Source organism: Pelodiscus sinensis, chromosome 9 (genome assembly GCF_049634645.1).
Source record: "Pelodiscus sinensis isolate JC-2024 chromosome 9, ASM4963464v1, whole genome shotgun sequence".
Lineage (NCBI taxonomy): Eukaryota > Metazoa > Chordata > Testudines > Trionychidae > Pelodiscus > Pelodiscus sinensis.
The window spans coordinates 60049996-60068766 of record NC_134719.1 but is presented as its reverse complement, the minus strand read 5'-3'; the positions used below and the strand labels follow the sequence as shown (position 1 = coordinate 60068766).

The window sequence follows — 18771 nt, the reverse complement described above, 5'->3', positions numbered from 1 at the left end:
TCCCCTGTAATTAAAAAGATTTTCATGCTACTTAATCTAAATCTTCAGATTAAACCCATTATGTCTTGTCCTATGTTTAGTGGATATGGAAAACAATTTATCACAATCATCTTTGTAACAGCCCTTAATATATTTGAAGTCTTTCCTTCTTTTTCTTTTCTCAAGACTCTACATGCCATTTTTAAGTGCCTTTCTTCATAGGTCAGATTTTCTAAATCCTGTATCATTTTGGTTGCTGTCCTGTGGACTTTCTAGCTAGTCCATGCTAGATAGTCTTTCCTAAAATGTGGTACCCAAAACTGAACATTACTCCAGCTAAGGCCTCACCAGTGCCAAGGAGAGTGGGGCAATTACGTTTCATGTCTTACATACACATTCCTGTTAACACATGTCTGAACAGTATTAGCCTTTTTTCTAGCTGAACCACATGGTTGCCTCATATTCAGTTTATGATCCACTCTAACTCCCAGATCCTTTTCAGCAATACTAATGCCTGACCAAATATTGCCCATTTTATATGTACGCGTCAGTTTTTCTTCATTGCACTTTATTGAATATTATCATGTTGATTTCTGACCAATTCTGTAATTTAAGTCACTTGCAACCCCTCCTAGATGTCATCTGGATTTTTTTTAAAGGATACTCTTCACTTCAGCTAAATAATTAATAAAAATATTGAATGGTACTGGGTATGGATGTTAACTATTGATTATTTTACTTGTCGAGTAGTTGATGGAATTTCCATCGACTACTTGACTAGTCGATAGGCATTTCTGCATTCCTCCTTTGAAATGTACAAGAGCCCCTGCTGCAAAACTCCTGCTGATTCTGGGCTGCACATGGCGTGCCAGCTTTGAAGTGTACAAGAGTCCCCAGTGGGGGCTCTTGTGCATTTCAAAGTGGCAGTGCAGCATGAGTTTGTGATCGATTTGAAATACCACGCAGATGACTGGGGTTCCATGCAGCATTTCCTCAGAACCGGGGGTCATCTGGGGACTCCCCAGCTGATCCTGGGTTCCGCAGAAATGAGGGCTCCATTTGCAGCAATGCCGTGCAGCTGATTCCAGGATAGAGGTAGGTTGGTGGACGGGGAATCGACTAGTCGACTGCCCGTCCGATAAGCATTTGCTTATCAGATAATCGACTAGGGCTATGTCTACACAAACGGCTGTTTCTTCCAAAAAAAAAAAACCCTTCACTTACGTCCACATTGAAATCGTGTTCTTTTGAAAAAAAATCGAAAGAACAGAGCGGATTTTCTGACATTGGTAAACCCTTTTCTATGAGGAAGAAGCCTTTTTCCGAAAGAGCTCTTTCGAAAAAAGGCGTGTGTGGACGGGGAAGAGAGAGTTCTTTCGAAAGAAGAGGAAAAAGCAAAGGTGCCCTGGTGGCCACTCCGTCCATAGCAATCACAGTTTAAATGTGCGAGAGCATCCATTCAGTGTGTACGCTATCTTTCAAAAAAGCAGATTGCTTTTTCGATGTGCTTTGGCAGTATGGATGCTCTCTTTCAGAAGAAGTTTTTCTGGAAGATCTCTTCCAGAAAAGCTTCTTTCGAAAGAAGCCTGTAGTCTAGACGTAGAGTAGTCAACTAGTCCTTAACATCCCTGGTATTGGGTACTAACGGCTGACTCTTGCCAAACTCCGCTGGAGTCAGCCTCCAAGTTTGGTAGCAATCATTGATAACTGTCTGATTAGTCTTTTAGCCAGCTTTGGAACTACCTTGTAGTAATTTCAGTCACACCACATTATCTTAATTTCTTTATGAGACTGTCACATGAGACTTTTCAAAAGCCTTACTAAAATCAAGATGACATGTCACCATCGTTCCTGATATCCATTAGGCCAATAACTCTGTCAAAGAAGGAAATCAGGTTGGCTTGGCATGATTTATTCTTAATAAATCAAGGCTGGCTATTACTTAACATCTTATTATCTAGGTGCTTACAAACTGATTATTTAAAAAAATGTTTGCAGTATCTTTTCAGGTATCAGCATTAAGATAACTGGTGTATAATCCCCCTGGGTCCTCTGCATTCCCCTTTTTAAATACAGTTGCTGTGTTTGCTCCTTTCTGTCCTCGGGGGCATCATGCATCCTCCATGATTTCTTCAAAATAATTACTACAGTATGTGTCTTTAAGTTACAAGATACTTTTAAAAAATTGTATTTGGTTAATTCTAGAATTGTAGGACAAGAACAGGTCTTGAGAGGTCATCTAGTCCAGTTACTTATGCTAACAGCAGGCCTAAATATCATTTAGAGCAGGGGCAGGCAGATGTTTTGGCCTGGGGGCCACCTTGGATAGGGAAATTTTATGGAGGGCCGCGTAGGGAAGGCTTAGGAAGGCTGTGCCTCCCCAGTCAGTGAAGGATGACCTTAGGTCATGCCCAAAACCCACTTCCTATTCAACACACCCATTCCCTGACACCCACCAAACGTTCTCTGCTCCATGTCCAACTCGACGCTTCTTCTTCACCTTCTGACTCTCCTGACTGCCCTTCTGAGATCTTCCCCCTATATGCCACCCAGAGTACTGGGACTGGCAGGGTTGCAATTATGCTGCAGAGCCAGAACTGTAGCCTCAACACCTGGAGCATCAGGGCTGGCTGCGCAGCGATCACACTACCCAGGTACTGAGGCTGGAGTGAAGGAAGGGGGACCAAAAAAGGGCCAAGGGCTAGCCACACCTGTTTGCCATGCTACCTGGGAGTTGGTCTAGTTCCTTCTGGCAAGGCTGTCCCAACTCCACTCCCTAGTGGGAGCTCTGGCCAGACTGATGGGTTCGAGAGGCTGGATGTGGCCCATGGGCTGTTGTCCTCCCCTCCGCCCCGGATATAGGCCATCCTTGACATTTATTTGTCTAAGCTGCTCTTTAAAGAGATTCTACAGCCCCTCCAAGCAATTTATTTCAGTACTTTAAGAAGTTTTCTAAATTTGTTGCTTCTTGTCCTATCATCAGAGTTTAAGGAAAACAATTTTTTCCCTCCTCCTTGTAACAACCTTTTATGTACTTAAGCTGTTATGATCTCCCCTGCTCCCCTGTCTTCTCTTCTGCAGACTAAACAAACCCATTTTTTATCTTTCTTCTTAGTTATGTTTTCTAGACTTTTAATTATTTTTGTTCCTTCAGTTGTTTGTCTACATCTTTCCTTAAATGTGGTTTCCAGAACTGGACACAGTACTTAAGATGAGGCCATATCAGTGTGAAAGGATTACTTCTCTTGTGCTGCCTACAACACACTACATCCTGGAATGAACTTTTGGGTTGTGATTTTGTTTTGTCGTTTGTTGTCTTGCAACAGTATTACACTGTTTACTGATATTTAGCTTGTGATCAACTATAACTACGGCCCTACCAAATGCACAGACTATTTTGGTCAATTTCATAGTTACAGGATTTTAAAAATAAATGTCATTATTTCAGATATTTAAATCTGAAATTTTACAGTGTTGTAACTGAGTTCTGAGCCAACTCTGAAAGCAGCAGCACAGAAGTAAGCATTTTATGGTATGGGATTGTCATCTGGACTTCTGTGCTGCAGCTGGTGAGGTGCTTCTTTCAGAGCTGTGTGCCTGGCCAGCAGCTACTGTTCTCCAGCCACCCAGATCTGAAGAAGAATTATTGTGACATATCCCCCCCCACCATTACCGTCCCCACACACAATAACCTTGGCTATGTCTGGACTAAATCCCTCTTTCGAAAGAGGAATGTAAATTAGGGAGATTGAAAGTGCAAATGAAGCACGGATTTAAATATCCCATGCTTCATTTGCATATTTGCGTCCAATCGTTTCAAAAAAGGGTATTTTGAAAATGAAACCACAGCCCAGACGTGGTTCTTTCAAAATACCCTTTTTCGAAACCATGTTCGGACATGAATATGCAAATGAAGCACGGGATATTTAAATCCATGCTTCATTTGCACTTTCAATCTGCCTAATTTACATCCCTCTTTCGAAAGAGATGTCGTTTAGACGAGCCCCTTGTTGCTCCCTCAACTCTCTTTTGGGTAGGGACCTTGAATTTGAGGAACACTGGTCTTCCCTGTGAAATCTGGTCTTTTTGTTTACTTTTACCCTATATTATACAGATTTCACAGGGGAGACCAGAATTCAGTCTGTCTCCGTTTTCCCAGCCATGGATTTGGTAGGGCCCTAACTATGACCCCCAGATCCCTTTCTGCAAGAAGTCTATCTCCAATTACCATATCCAGCTCAGTTGGCATGCTCTACCAGATTCCTTAAAGCATGGGTGGGGAACCTTTTGGGGGGCTGCTAACCCACAGAAAAATCAGCTGGGGGCAATTCAAGTGAGAAGCAAAACAAAAACTCCTCACTGACATGGCCCCCAACTGAGAAGGAGAAAGATACTCCGCACATTCCCCTCACACACCAAACCCTAGGGGGGCTCAGGCTAGTAGATTGTGTGGGGCTAGAGCGCCAGCACAGGCTCTCCAATGTTGGGGAGGAGCCTTGAGCCTCAGAGACCAGATCCAGACAAGCTAGGGGCCACATCCAGACCTGTGGCCTTAGCTTCCCCACCTCTGCCTTAAAGACACTATTTTAGTTCGTACAAGCAAAGGAGCAGAATTAATGTGGTGGTTGGAATCTTGAATCTGAATTTCTTGATCTATGTGCAATAAAATAACAAAGTTATTATTTTCTGAAAACCTTACCCATCAAGAAATCAGATTGGGGTCCAATGCTTTCAAAACCAGTAAAGTTCCTATTAAGATAAAGTTGAATGTGCTTCTCCTGTTTTATTTATTACTTTGAAACAACTATCTTAAGAACAAAAGATATGTAAATGTGCAATACAGTATGTCTACACTGCAATTAGAGACCTGGCAGCTGGCTTGTGCCAGCTGACTCAGGCTAACAAGGCTTGAGCTTTGGAGATTGAGTTTAGGAGTTGTGTAGACTTTTAGGCATGGGCTACAGCTCAGACTATAGGACCCCATGAGATGGCAGGGTCCCAGAATTTGGGCTGCAGCTGGAGCCTGAACGTATACTCTGTTAAACAGGTATGGGCCAGCCACCAATTTTTTAACTGCAGTGTAGACATACCCAGTAATTCCTTTCTAGCTAGCCTCTCCGTTCCCTGTGGATTTAACCTAGCTCTACTTGACCTTCGTAATGCTCCAGGTTTTTTAGCATATTTATTAATCAGAATAATTATTATTTTAAAATGGCGTAGACTAATATAATGTATGGTATTTCCCTCTCTGTGACCGACAGAAGGCTCTTTTCTTTCACAGTGATGTTTTAGAAGGACTATATGATGGTGATATCATGTTAATAAGGATGCAAAGGTTAAGACCAAAATAAACCTTTTCCTTATTCGTTTAGGTACTTCCTTTGTATCAGAATGTCAAAAGATACATTACTTGTCTAATGGGAATGTATCATATAACAGTTTGACTTTTAAAAAGACTCAACAGTTTGACTTTTAAAAAGACTCAAATATTTATATACTTATTGCTTTTTTAACAGTAATTATTGGCTCCTCTTAAACTGAATCTTAATTTTGAACTTTAGCAAGATCCTGCAATATTTTATAATTATTTTCAATAAAATACAATGAACATTCTAAAAATTGTATAAGATTCTTACTGAGATATATAACCCTCTGTATTCTTGGAGGACTGATGAATGGCATTTGAAGTAGTCACATTAGTATTTTTCATTTTCAGGATTTACTATTTTTCCTTTGCTCACAGGTTCTGAAGTGGGAGCATCTCCACAAAGTACACGGAAAAATGCTGCAGCTGAAGGAGCATTGCTACCACCCACTCCCCCATCACCTAGGAACCTGTTACCACATGGGCATAGGAAATGTCACAGCTTGGGATACAAGTCAGCATTTTATTTACTTTTAAGTGTTTGAGCATTTGCATATTGGACTGTCTTCTGACTACAAAAGTTTTTAATTAGCAATCTTCCTACGTAAAGACCACAAAACACAACTAATTTGCTGAAAGGAATTTGCGCAAGAAACATGTCTTCTCCATTCATTAATCAGTTTTTTTTAAAACTTGCATTTTCATATCTTGCTGCTTGCCTCTGAAAAGTTTACTTCTTTATCGCTAACCTTCATTGTTTTCCGAGTCAGGCTTACTCATAGAAGATGATCTTCCACACTTAGAGAACTTGACCTGTATTTCCTTATTGCACACACAATATAAAACAGCTTTTTAAGTAAAAATAAAAAAGATATGATATTTATGTAGTTAAGAGCTTTCATGGCTTTCATCTTTTCTGCATCTGGGTTTTCTTTTGGAATTTGCAAGAACAGATCCCATAAAATTCCAAATTTGTGGAGTACAATATGATTGGTCAGAACCAGAGCACCTATCTGCATATGAAGCTAAAATAATTCTCTCTCACAAGGTTGCTTGTATAGTATGGTACTTCAAACAGTAGATTATTAAGCTTAAGCAGGTAATATCAGTTACTTTTTAACCCATTATCACTCCAATATTCTCTCCTTTCCTTTATGCCTTCCATAAATTACACCTGAAAAGAATTGAGGCCAAAACAAAGTGCATCCAGATTTTATTCTTCTTCTTCTTCGAGGAGTGTCCCTAAGGGTGCTCCATCTTAGGAGTTTGAGAGCCACTGTGCCTCTAGACGGAGAATTCTGATAGTAGTGCTGTTGGCAGACTGCACGCATGGAGCAGCCGGCACATGCTATTTGGAGCAGCTACTCTGCATGCACAGCCAACTACCCCTTCAGTTGTTCTCTCTGCCACTGCTGTCTTCAGTCACTTTCAACAACCTGTTAGATTTATAATTAGTTGTAGAAATTAGATAGTTACTTGTTAGTTTATAATTACAAATAATTGTTAGTGTTTTTCACACCAAAAAAGGGTCTTTGCTCTTCCCATGTCTGCAGTAGTTTTTGGATATGCCTGGATCCCCAGGTTTTAAAAAGTCTGTCTTGCAGACTTTCAATTCCAGTATCTGAGGGACACTCACAGTGTGTCTGGTGCTTGGGTCAGCTGCACTCAACTAGTGAGTGCACATTTTAAAAAGCTCACAGCAAGAGCAAGGAAGGCTAGCGAGCTTGAACTTAAACTCCTGCTCCTGTAGTCACTCAGTGCAGCCTCTGATCCAGAGCATACAACACCACCAAGACATCTGTCGCCAATGGCAGTGTCAGAGAAGGCAGCTCCCTCAGGGTTGAGCTCCACGGACTCTACTTCAGCACAGTCCTCAAAGAAGTGTTCCCATTCTTCATCCTGGGGTGATTTCCTCATGAAAAAGCACTCTGTCAAAGAATGCGGCACCTGTGTCACCGGACCGTGAGGCACCGGGCACATCTAGCATGGAGACCTACTGAGGAGCGAAAAACCCGGCATGGGTCAGCTCTAAGGCACCTTCCAAGGCAAAGCCTAAGTAGGCACCGTTGACACCAACACAGACCTCCTTGGCACCAGCAAAACTGTTTTCCACCTTGGCACCAAGCGCCTCCATGCTGCCACTTACTACATTGTCAAAATATACCGAGCACTCGGCACCGCTGGTGGAACAGACCATACCAGTCTGGCACTGGTGCCAGCACTGACTCCCTTGGTACCCTTGTCATTTACTACAAATGAGGACATCTTAGTTACCTCAGTGCCTAGAACACCGCTGTTAGGCAGCGATGGCACTCCAACTACCTCTCGCTTCAGCTTGTCAGCCACACTAGCAATATCAATACCCCACTTCCTTGGGCCTTCACACTCCTCGCCACTTTTCACCAAGACCAACACAACAACCACCGTAGTGGCTACCCCCACTGATGCCAGTGCCAACCAATTGGCCATACTGGGACCCATGCTGCTTTATTAGCCAAGTACACACACAGTGTGATCAAACAAATGTCATCATTTATTGAACACTTGCTGGACAGCAAATGAGAACAGTACAAGGCAAATGTTAGTGATTGTGTACTTATCTCTCACACGGCACTCCAGGCTCCGCTAGATTCAGCGGATACAGTGGCACTCTCCATCTTCACCGCAATATTTACTGCTAGTACTGCCACTATTTTCTTATTTTGGGGGTTCTCCAGGGAAATCCAGGCTATGGTAGAAGATTTGCCATTTGAGTGTTTAAAACTCTTCACCAAATACACCAACGCTTTTCTTCACACCTTGAAGGACTCCTGGTATACCCTCAAAATCCTGATGATACACATACTTGTAACCAAGAAAAGACGGGAGAGATTTTTTTACTCAGATACAAAACTGCCCCTTTCACACAGTCCCAAAGACATTACAGCAACAAGCACAGACAATGTCAGACCAGAGGTAGGCAACCTGTAGACAAGTCATCAACTTTGAAACTCTCAACATCTAGACAAACCTTTTGAAGGGTTGGTTGAGGGCCAGAGAGCCCCAAACACTCCAAGACAGCATCTGATCATCTCTACCCCATTTGGGAACTGCCTAAAATCCTTATATCTAGTACGATCACCATGGACAGATGAGTGCTAAAAATTGTGCGAACCAGTCTTTGCCTGCTTTTTTCATCTACTCCCCTTTCCACCCTGCTCTTCCATCCCTCTTCAGGGACCCATCTTTATGACACAAGCGGTCATTATCACCAGAACCCTCTTCAACAAGTTTGGCTTGCAGCTAAATCTGCAAAAGTGCACATTAACACCAAACATAATGGTTGGGAATTCATCAGTACTCAGGTAGGTTGTATGTCTGCCTCAAGATCACTCCCTCATCAGAGGTTTCTAATGCTCGCAGATCTTGTAGCAGCATCACAGGACAGGCCACAGGTCATGGCAAAACTCTGTGTACAACTCCTACGCCACATGGCAACAGCTATATCTGTGGTCCAACTCGCTCGACTACACATGAGGCCATTACAGTCATGGTTACGAACAGTATACAGACCACACTATCACCGCATCAACTAGCAGTTGTCTATACCAGCCAGAATACAGCAGTCACTATCTTAGTCAATATAGACAAATCAATGCAATGTCTGTAATGATATCCCTTTCCACCCCAAACCACTGTCTGGAATGATCACTACAGAAGCTTCCCTCCTCTGCTGGGGCACCCATATTAACCACAATACCGTTCAAGAACAATGGTCTCCGGAGGAATCTAGGCTTTATAAATATGTATCTCCTGGAACTCAGAGCGGTGCACAATGCAATTCAACGCTTTCTACCCTTGATTCAGAATAGAACGGTACAAATTTCTACAGTACTGTACAATGTAGTACATAAACAGTCAGGGCAAGGCCCACTAGTACCCACTAGGCTCAGAAGCAGTTCAGCTACTGAAGTGGTGCATTCCTCACATCATTCATCTGAGAGCCACTTACTTGCCAGGCAAGGAAGATGTTGTGGAAGAAAACATTGTCTTCACTCTGAGTTTGTAAGCAACAAGTAGCCAGAGGCAGTTTTATTACGAGCTGCAGCAAGGGAAAAACTGGTTCGGACAGGGGGGGAGTTCCTCCCCTCACCGAGGCAGATCTTCGAATACAAGCAATTATGAAGCAGTTTATATACTGTCTATTAAATATAATAACAATAACAATTAGTCTCCTTCCCATTACAAACACCAATGGCTAACAGTTATTTAGTTCCACCCTGATGCTCCTTATCTCAAGGTCCTTACCAGAGTCAGCATTCTATCCTTATCTCTGTATGGAGGCGAGAGGCGAAGGCAGCGTCTAATTACAGATCTCGCGTTGTCAGGCCACAGACTTAGCCTGACTCTTGCTCTCTTGTTAACAAGACCAAGATGGCTGCACACAAATTCCTTTATTCTTTTTTCCTGCCTCCACAATGTCATGGCAGACAAGGTTAGCAGACATTTTGCTTTAAATCACAAGTCGGAACTCCATCCCAAAATGCTAGTCCTGATAGTCAAATGCTGGAAATACCAGACAATAGATTTATTTGCAACCAGCACCAGTACCAAATGCTCACGTTATAGGCATCGGCCCCCAGTCTTTAGGGAGTTCCTTTACAATAAAGTGGGATGCGTCCCTCGTGTACGCTTTTCCACCACTGCCACTTCTCCATCGCATACTCAGCATAAAACAGGACAGAACCACAGTCTTTCTAGTAGCACCTGGTTGGCCCAGACATACTTGGTACCCTTAACTCCTCCAAATGACGACAGTGACCCCGTGGTGCTTTCCATTCCTCACCTTCTCATGCAGAACAAGTGTCAGCTATGTCCACCCGAGCCTAGAGACTCTGCAACTCTAGGTGTGGCTCCTTGCTGGCTGACATTGCTTGAAACGTTTTGTTCTGCATCTGTCCAGGAGATCCTCCTGAATTGCCGCACACCATCTACTAGAAAATCATATTTGCAGAAATGGCTGATTTTCCAGAAGGTGTGATGATCGCCATGTCAGCCCCACTTCCCTATATCCTTGAGTACCTTTTATTTCTCAAAGCCACAGGTATCATCCTTAGTTCTCTAAAAGTAAATTTAGCTGCAATCACAGTATTACGTCTTCCATTAGAAGAGCACTCTGTTTTTGGTCATCCCAGCATCAAGCAATTTATGAAGAGAATTCAAAATTTATACCCCCCCCCCTAAAAACTCCAAATCCAGCCTGGAACCTTAACTTAGTGCTAAGAGCATTAACAGACAGACCATTTGAACCCCTGGCTTACCTGTTCATTATTACACCTATCCATGAAAGTGGCCACCTTAGTAATCATTACTTTAGCAAGAAGGGTAGGTGAGCTTAGAGCCCTTATGGCATACCGCCTCCTCTTATATAATGTTTTCTAAAGACAAAATTATTCTCTATCCATATCCCAAGTTTCTCCCAAAAGTACCAACCTCCTTCCATTGCAATGAGCAAATATACTTACCTGTGTGTTTTTTTTACAAAATCTCATGCAGACAACAGAGAAACAGCTCTGCACACCTTGGATGTCTGCAGGGCAATTGCCTTTTATTTGGAAAGAAATAAGCCATTCTGCAAGTCTTCAAGACTCTTTGTTTCAATTACAGAAGAGGTCCCAAGGTACAACTATCGCTAAGCAGAGATTATCCAAATGGATCTCTGAATGCATTCAGTTCTCTTATCTCACCTTTAATCAAGACTCTCCAACAGTAATGCAGGCTCACTCCACAAGGGCAATGGCTTCCTCTACAGACTCCCTAAAGAATGTGCCTATAACTGACATTTACAGAGCTGCAACCTGGGCGTCTGCACACACCTTTACCAAGAATTATGCTTTAGAAAAAATACTCAGCCTCTGATACACACTTCAGACACTGTACTTTCTACGGTACAGATTGAGAGTCTGAAGCTCTGTCCTATGAGCACGAATACTGCTTCATAATCGCCTAAGGTGGAACACCCATAGGGACACTCTTTGAAGAAGAGAAGGTTACTCACCTTGTGCAGTAACTGAAGTTCTTCAAGATGGTTGTTCCTGTGGGTGCTCCGCCACCGACCCTTCCTCCTCTCTGCTTTGGAATGTTTCATTTCTGAGGCAGAGAAGAAACTGAAGGGATGGCTTGGCTGCACATGCAGAGTAGCTGCTTCAAATGGTGCATGTTGGCTGCTCCACTTGCGCAGCCTACCAATGACACTGCCATCATTCTCCAACTAGAGGCGCAGCAGCATCCGAACACCTAAAGTAGAGCACCCATAGAGACAACCATCTCGAACTTCAGTTATTGCTCGAGGTGAGTAACCTTGTCTTTTGAACTGTGCTAATTATCTATTATTGTAATTGAATGATTTCTTTCTGTGTACTTGCTCACATGACATTTAACATTTATAATTGTTGTTTAACGGAGTAAAACTTATTATTATTGCAGTGAAACCCTCTCTATTCCAAAAGAATGGAGAGAGAGAGAAAAGTTCCTTTTGTTTTGGACTGCTGTGCTCCTTAATTTTGTCCAACATCTAAATACCATGGTGTAATAAGTCTTGTATAAAAACTAAGACATACAAATACACTTCAGCGGAACTATCAATTTATAGTGGTAGTAAAGCCATTCTCACATGTGTTCTGTCCTAAAAGAACAGTAAAGGAATCACATAGAATTTATTATTATTTACCAAATATTAATATATAGGATGGTACCTACAAGATTTCTATTAATGGCAACTCTAGTCACAAATCTCTCTGCATTGCACTGGAAATTTACTCCAAATAATTGGTTTCAAAATACTTCTGGCTCAGTAGTCTCCAGTAATAATAATGTTTACCTACAGATAAATGATAAACTGCTACTTTCATTTTTTTTTAATATATCTTTTGTGTATTCATAGCAGCTCTTGCTTGCTTCTAAGATTCAGGGCAGTAGTTCTAACAGAGGCTTATAATAAGAAGCTAACTACTATGTGTTCATATACCCCTTAGAGCCCAAAGCCTCTGTATAAACTTGTATGAGACAGGATCTATAATTTCCTGTATCCTTCGGCAGTTCTAAAGTCCACATGAACTTAAAACACGTATCTGTGTAGAATGCTATTTTTGGAGAACAAGATTACACTGTTTTTCTGTGTATTTTTTGTTAGTCTGTGGTCAGTCTCTGTAATTAAAACATATTTTGATAATTTTTTAAATAGAAGCATTTCCCACCAAGATACCTATTAGGTTTTGACTTTCTAAAGTGGGTTTGTGCCACTTTCTGCTCCACTCTGAACTAGATAGGATCCAACTGCATCATTAGCACTCTAGCCTTTAGGCCTATTTATGTCATTCTTTTAAAGAAGCAGATTCTTCATGAAGCATTGATTTTAAAAAAAATCCCATATTTAAAGTTTAATAAAAATCATAGAGTTTTTATCTGCTCTTTGACTACTCTTAAAAAACACATCAGAAAAAAATCTAGACCAACTTTATATCTCTCATGCAATAAGAATATTTGTATTTCATTTGTTCCAGTTTCATACATAAAATGAATACAGCAGAGTTTAAAAGTGCAACATTCCCCAACGCAGGACCAAGACACCTATTGGACGACAGTGTCATGGAACCTCATGCCCCATCCAGAGGGCAAGCAGAGAGTTCCACCCTTTCTAGTGGAATTTCAATAGGTGAGGCATCTTTTAAAATTTAGCTGTGCTTGTAAAAATGTCTTTTAGTACAGCTGTCTTGAAGGTGTGTACCAGCAGGACTATTATAAAATCAAAATAGCTTTTTAGAACAAAGGTAGGTAGCAATATGAAGGGGAGGGACAGAAGGTGGACTGTGTGTGAAAAGAGGCAGAATAAATAGCATGGCCTAAAACGCTTGACAGATCTTGTTTTTTTTAATTATTGTTGTTAAACCTATTCAATGCAACATACAAAATTAATTGTTTTACCTCTTTCTTTCCAGTTATTTTTCTAGCAAATAATTTGTTCAAATTATGCCAAATTAAAACTTTTGATCATTATTTAAAATGTGACACTGAATGAACAACAAATTTAAATTTAGAAAACAAAGCGGTCTGCTGACTTTGTTAATGAAGAGGGTAGTAGTCTTCAGATGTTTCAGATAAGCACACATTGAGTGTACACTAGCAAGTTATTGATGCAAGTTTCAGGCACAAGAATCAAGTTTGTTAATTATGTGTCTTGAAATTTTATAAAGTATTGCTCATTATTTTGAGTTCCAGATTCTGAAACAGTCTTGGTAGCTAAGGGAGTTTGAGCTGTATCCTTCTATTGAGAGAAATAGATTCTGGCAGGTTATGTGGTGATAGAAAAAGATTAATTACAATAAATACATTCAAAGTAATAGGGGACATTGCTTGTTAAAATTTTCTGCCAATTTTTGTTTCTAAATTTTCCCACACCATTAAGGGCTTGCCTACACTACTGCTGCATTATGTTGCTGTAACTTAGGTTGCTTGGGTATGTAAAAAAGCGACCCATGCAAGAGATGCAAGTTACATCAACCTAAGCGCTGTCCACACTAGCACTGTATCAGACCAACATAGCTTCCATCCCTTGCTGAGGTCAAGTAATTATGCTGACACTATTGTGCTCCCTTTTCACCATATCTTCACGTCTTCACCATATCTGATGCAGCTTTGCCAATGTAACACAGTACTGTAGTCTAATCCGTTGGACTCTTATTTCCTCCTTCTATCATTCAGAAGCCAGGCTACCCTTTAAAGTAACATTTTATGCCCCAATATCTACATTTAACTGACCTTCATTGACTTCATCAGAAGTTGCAGTTGTTGCCTATGAAGTGACTCTCCTGAAATACTTGAATTCCAAATGAGATTTTTTTAAATGAAGTGTGTGTGTGTGTATAGATGTAGAGTACATACATTAGCTTTCATTTTTGGCACCCTGTCAAGTAGGAAACAATGCCACAGAACTTGTGTGTGAATTGGCCCCATGAACTGCACTGTTGAGGTGTTTGGAGTCCTCCTAAGCCGTGAGCAGCCTGCTTTGGGAAATGAAATCTAGGGCCTAGAACAAGAAGAGAAAACATACAAATGTATGAACATACAAATGAATGACTTTGTTTTCTCCTAAACCTGGATCTCATACTTGGTATTGTATAAAGATACGTGTAAGTTAACTGAGCTTGTGGAAAGGGCATAAACTGAGGAAATAACTGAGGGCTGTGTACACACAAATTTCATTTTTAGTGTGTTACTACAAGTCCAAGACACGCAGCATATCCAATGTGTTGTGTATATGTTTATCTCTTAGGGCAGTATTACAGGCTATGTCTATACAGCTTCCGGCTTCTGCAAAAGCCTCTGCAAATGAGTCATGGATTAGTATATTGTCGTGCTTCATTTGCATAATTAGGAGCCATTTTTGTGCAAAAAGGTGCTGTGTAGACAGCGCCTTTTTACGCAGAAACCTCTTGTGCAAAAACAGACCCTAATTAATTATGCAAATGAAGGGCAGCAATATGCTAATCCTCACTTCATTTGCATAGGCTTTTGCAGAAGCCGAAAGCTTTGTAGACGTAGCCCCATTTCCATCTCATTTTGACAGTAATATTGTTAGCAGTAGATATGTACTACTGGGTCACTTTCTTTGTCTGCTTAATGTTGGTACTATATTCTAAATATTTATTTGTGTTTAGGCAGTTGTGTGTAATTGCTGTTCCAACTAAAAATTCTAAAACCCATTATGATGGACTTGTGATAGGATAGAATTGAATAACTTGGAGCTTGAGAATTTGTAGAGTAGCCTTATTCCATCAGATACTTGCATTGGGACCAGATGCCTGGCTGGGGCATCTGTCCCTCAGCTGCAGCAACTCTCTGCTGGGGACAGAGGAGTGTACCTCTCCCAGCCGATAGATAGGGGACATAAGAAAGAATGATGAAGTTAGTGGCCTGGGGCAGAGAAGTCGGTGAGGATGGGAGTTTGGACCGTTACATCTCCCAGTTGGGCTGCGTTGGGGGGGGGGAGAGAGGAGAGAGACTACTTGGATTACAGAACTGGGTTTGACTGCAGCTATCTGTTGAGAAACCTAGCACTCTCTCCCAACCCTAGGCTGGGCTAGAGTTGGGGAGCAAACTGTATGGTGTATGTGGGGAAAATACGGGGGTAGATGGGTGGTTGGGGAGTATGAGCTGTCCTGACTCCCACCTGGGCTGCAGCAAGACTCAGACCCTCACGCTCAGCACAACAGCCCTAGCAGGACCACAGCTGCTGGTGCAGGGGAAAGATACATGACACTCTCCTGGGCTGGGAGTGGGGAAGCGGGCTGCAAGAGGGGGTGCCAGAATTTCAAGTGGATTATCATGGCATTCTGGGGCATGTGCCTATATGAGAGATGGGGTACTGAGGTAACTCCATTGTCTCATTAATGCATCAGAGGGGGTGTAATCTAAATAAATCTTCTCCTTTCTTGTTGAGTCTAGTGTGAGGACAAGTTGGTGTAATTACAAGATCTAAAATATGCCAGGAAAATATGATGGCGGGGGGGGGGGGGGGGGGGAATAATGTAGCACCCTGCTGTTTCCTCTGTTAGACTTACAGAGCAAAAACAAAACAGTGAATCATCTGTTGTTCTAGACCAAAATACTTTTCACCTAGTATCAGCAGGAATAGATAAGCCTCATTTGCATTAGTTCTTGTGCAAGAAAGCACAATGTAGATGTAGCGCTTAAGTTTTGGAATTTACTTGGGGAGGGGTATTGCAGACCATGAAGGCCTCCCCCCCCCCTTTTTTTGTGTGGGTAATCTGGTATAGTTCTAGTTCCTGAGAGTCAATGGGCATATTCAGCAAGCACTCATTGTGATGCTAAGTATTTTATAGGATGAAGATGTTGTTTGCAAACTCTTTGAAGTATGGGTCTGTCTACAAACTCTGTAGCCATATGTTAATGTGCTCTGAGGCTTCTACTGTTTAAGTTGGTGTCACGCATACAATGTGAGGGTTTCAAACCAGAACTTTTATCTGTTTTTATAGGTCTTTGTTTCACTTGCATATCATGGATCCTTAATATACATTTAAAATACCTATAATCAAACAGCTGATGTTTTACATCCCTTCGTATTTTCAGTGTTGTCAGTTGTGATTGCTGTCTGTTGCTTTACTTTTACTTTTACTGTTCTATGTTTGTATCAAATTAAGAGTACAACCCTGAGTGAAAGCATTTTTCTCTCCTTTCCAGTGTAATAACTGTTTCTAGTTGACTTATAGATTTGTTTAGCATCTTAAAGTTGAGCTTATATGCAGATAATATGCATGCAAAGGCTAGTTTCGTGAACTACAAAAGTCTGTAGATGCTTAATTTTTGTGAGAGCCACTTTAGTGGAGATTCTGAGGATCTAGTGGTGTCTGGGAGTAGGTTGTTAACTTGGGGCTCTAGCACATATTTTTTTATGCTTTTACTTAATGCCCATGTCTTTGATTTATTTATATAGCTGTCTTCATTATGCCCCATTTTTGTGTGTTTACGAGCTTGAGTTGTCAGGATGATAAAATCATGTACTTTTAGGGTAGTGTTAGTTTTCTTTTTATTTGATTTTATATTAAATATACATCTAAAGTATTGCTCCTTGTTAATTACCCCTCATTTTAATATTTTTTTTCTTTTTTCATACCGATGACTAGTTTAAAATAGATATTTACTAAAAGACTTACCTGACATTGCCAGGTAGATCGTGGGGGCAGTGCTGTAGGCTGGGTACAGGGGGTGGGGGAGTAAAGGTTGTGGGGTGAGGAGTGGCTCAGGGCATGGGGGGGGGGTCTGATCCTTTTCTTTCCCTCTGGCTCTCCCCCACCAGCTGCCAGGAGTCTTTTCTCACCCTCTCCTGGCTGCCAGGGGCATTTTCATTCTTCTCTCATCCTCTTCCCCCCTCCCCCCCCCCCCCCCCCCCGGTGCTGTGGTCAAGGGCCGGGAGCAGAGGAAAGGATTTGGGGCAGACGGACTACTTGCTCAATGTACTGGCAAACAAGATGGCAGAATCCCAGCTGTGCTGGACACTCCCTTGGTAGTCTGACTGCCCCAGTGGACACTCTGCAGGACAGCTCTCCCCTGTGGGCTCGCTGCCCCTCTAGTGACCACTCTCAGTATTGTATTCCTCCGAACAGGCCCTCCCTTTCCATGTTATGGAAAATAGTCACTTTCATGGCACTTCCAGTTGTGCTGGCACAATCAAACCCTGACCTTTCTTTGTTAGGAGAAGATGGTGTTCTTTGATTAGAATAACAAATCTTTTGGATAAGGAAGAAGCAGTAGACATGGTATACCTAGACTTTAGTAAAGCTCTTGATACAGTCTCACATGACCATCTTATTAATTATAGGAAAATACAACCCAGATGTGGCTACTACAAGGTTGGTTAACCAGCTAGTTATGCACCCTTCTCAGAGAATAGTGATTTTAACAGTCGACAGTCATTCTGGAAGGTTATAATAAGTGGGACTGGTTCTGTTCAGTATCTTCATCCGTTATTTAGATAATGGCATAGAGAGTACGATTATTAAGTTTGCAGATGATACCACGCTGGGAGGGGTTGCAACTGCTTTGAAGGATAGGGTCATAATTCAAAATGATCTGGACAAATTGAAGAAATGGTCTGAGGTAAACAGGATGAAGTTTAATAAGGACAAATGCAAAGTGCTCCAGTTAGGAAGGAACAATCAGTTTCACACATACAGAATGGGAAGCGATTGTCTAGGAAGGAATACTACAGAAAGGAATCTAGGGGTCATAGTGGACCACAAGCTAAATATGAGTCAACAGTGTGACACTGCTGAACAAAAAGCAAACATGATTCTGGCATGCATTAACAGGAATGTTGTGAGCAAGACACCAGAAGTCATTCTACTGCTCCACTCTGCTCTTATTAAGCCTCAGTTGGAGTATTGTGTCCAGTTCTGGGCACCACATTTCAAGAAAGATGTGGAGAAATTGAAGAGGATCCAGGGAAAAATTACTAAAGGTCTAGAAAACATGACCTACAAGGGAGGACTTAAAAAAAAAAAAGGGGGGGGGGGTTAGTTTGGAAGAGAAGACTGAGAGTGGACATAATAGCAGCTTTTAAATACATAAAAGATGTCACAAGGAGGGAGAAAAAATATTCTCCTTAACCTCTGATGATAGGATAAGAAGCAATGGTCTTCAATTGCAACAATATAGGATATTTAGGTTGGACACAAGAACAATTTTCCTGGAATAAGTTGCCTAAGGAGGTTGTGGAATCTCTATCATTGGAGACATTTAAGAGTAAGTTAAACATCTATCAAGGATGATCTAGATGGTTCTTGATCCTTTTGAGAAGGCAGGGGACTGGAGTTGATAACCTTGAGAGGTCCCTTCCAGTTCTAGTATTCTATGGTTCTGAGAGGAAGCTG

The 18771-nt window shown here is 41.5% G+C and overlaps 1 protein-coding gene across 7 annotated transcripts in view; it reads left to right on the top strand.

Moving 5' to 3' along the window:
• RALGPS2 (Ral GEF with PH domain and SH3 binding motif 2) overlaps nt 1-18771 on the top strand; it is a 212941-nt gene that overhangs the window by 144022 nt on the left and 50148 nt on the right. For 4 of the 7 annotated variants that reach the window (XM_075936864.1, XM_075936863.1, XM_075936861.1 and 1 more), the window contains 2 exons: nt 5723-5858; nt 12886-13037. The exons of 2 other annotated variants lie outside the window; for them this stretch is intronic. In XM_075936864.1, the coding sequence (XP_075792979.1) occupies nt 5723-5858; nt 12886-13037 (288 nt within the window). The remainder of the gene's footprint in view (nt 1-5722; nt 5859-12885; nt 13038-18771) is intronic. One more of the 7 variants, XM_075936865.1, reaches the window with a different exon arrangement.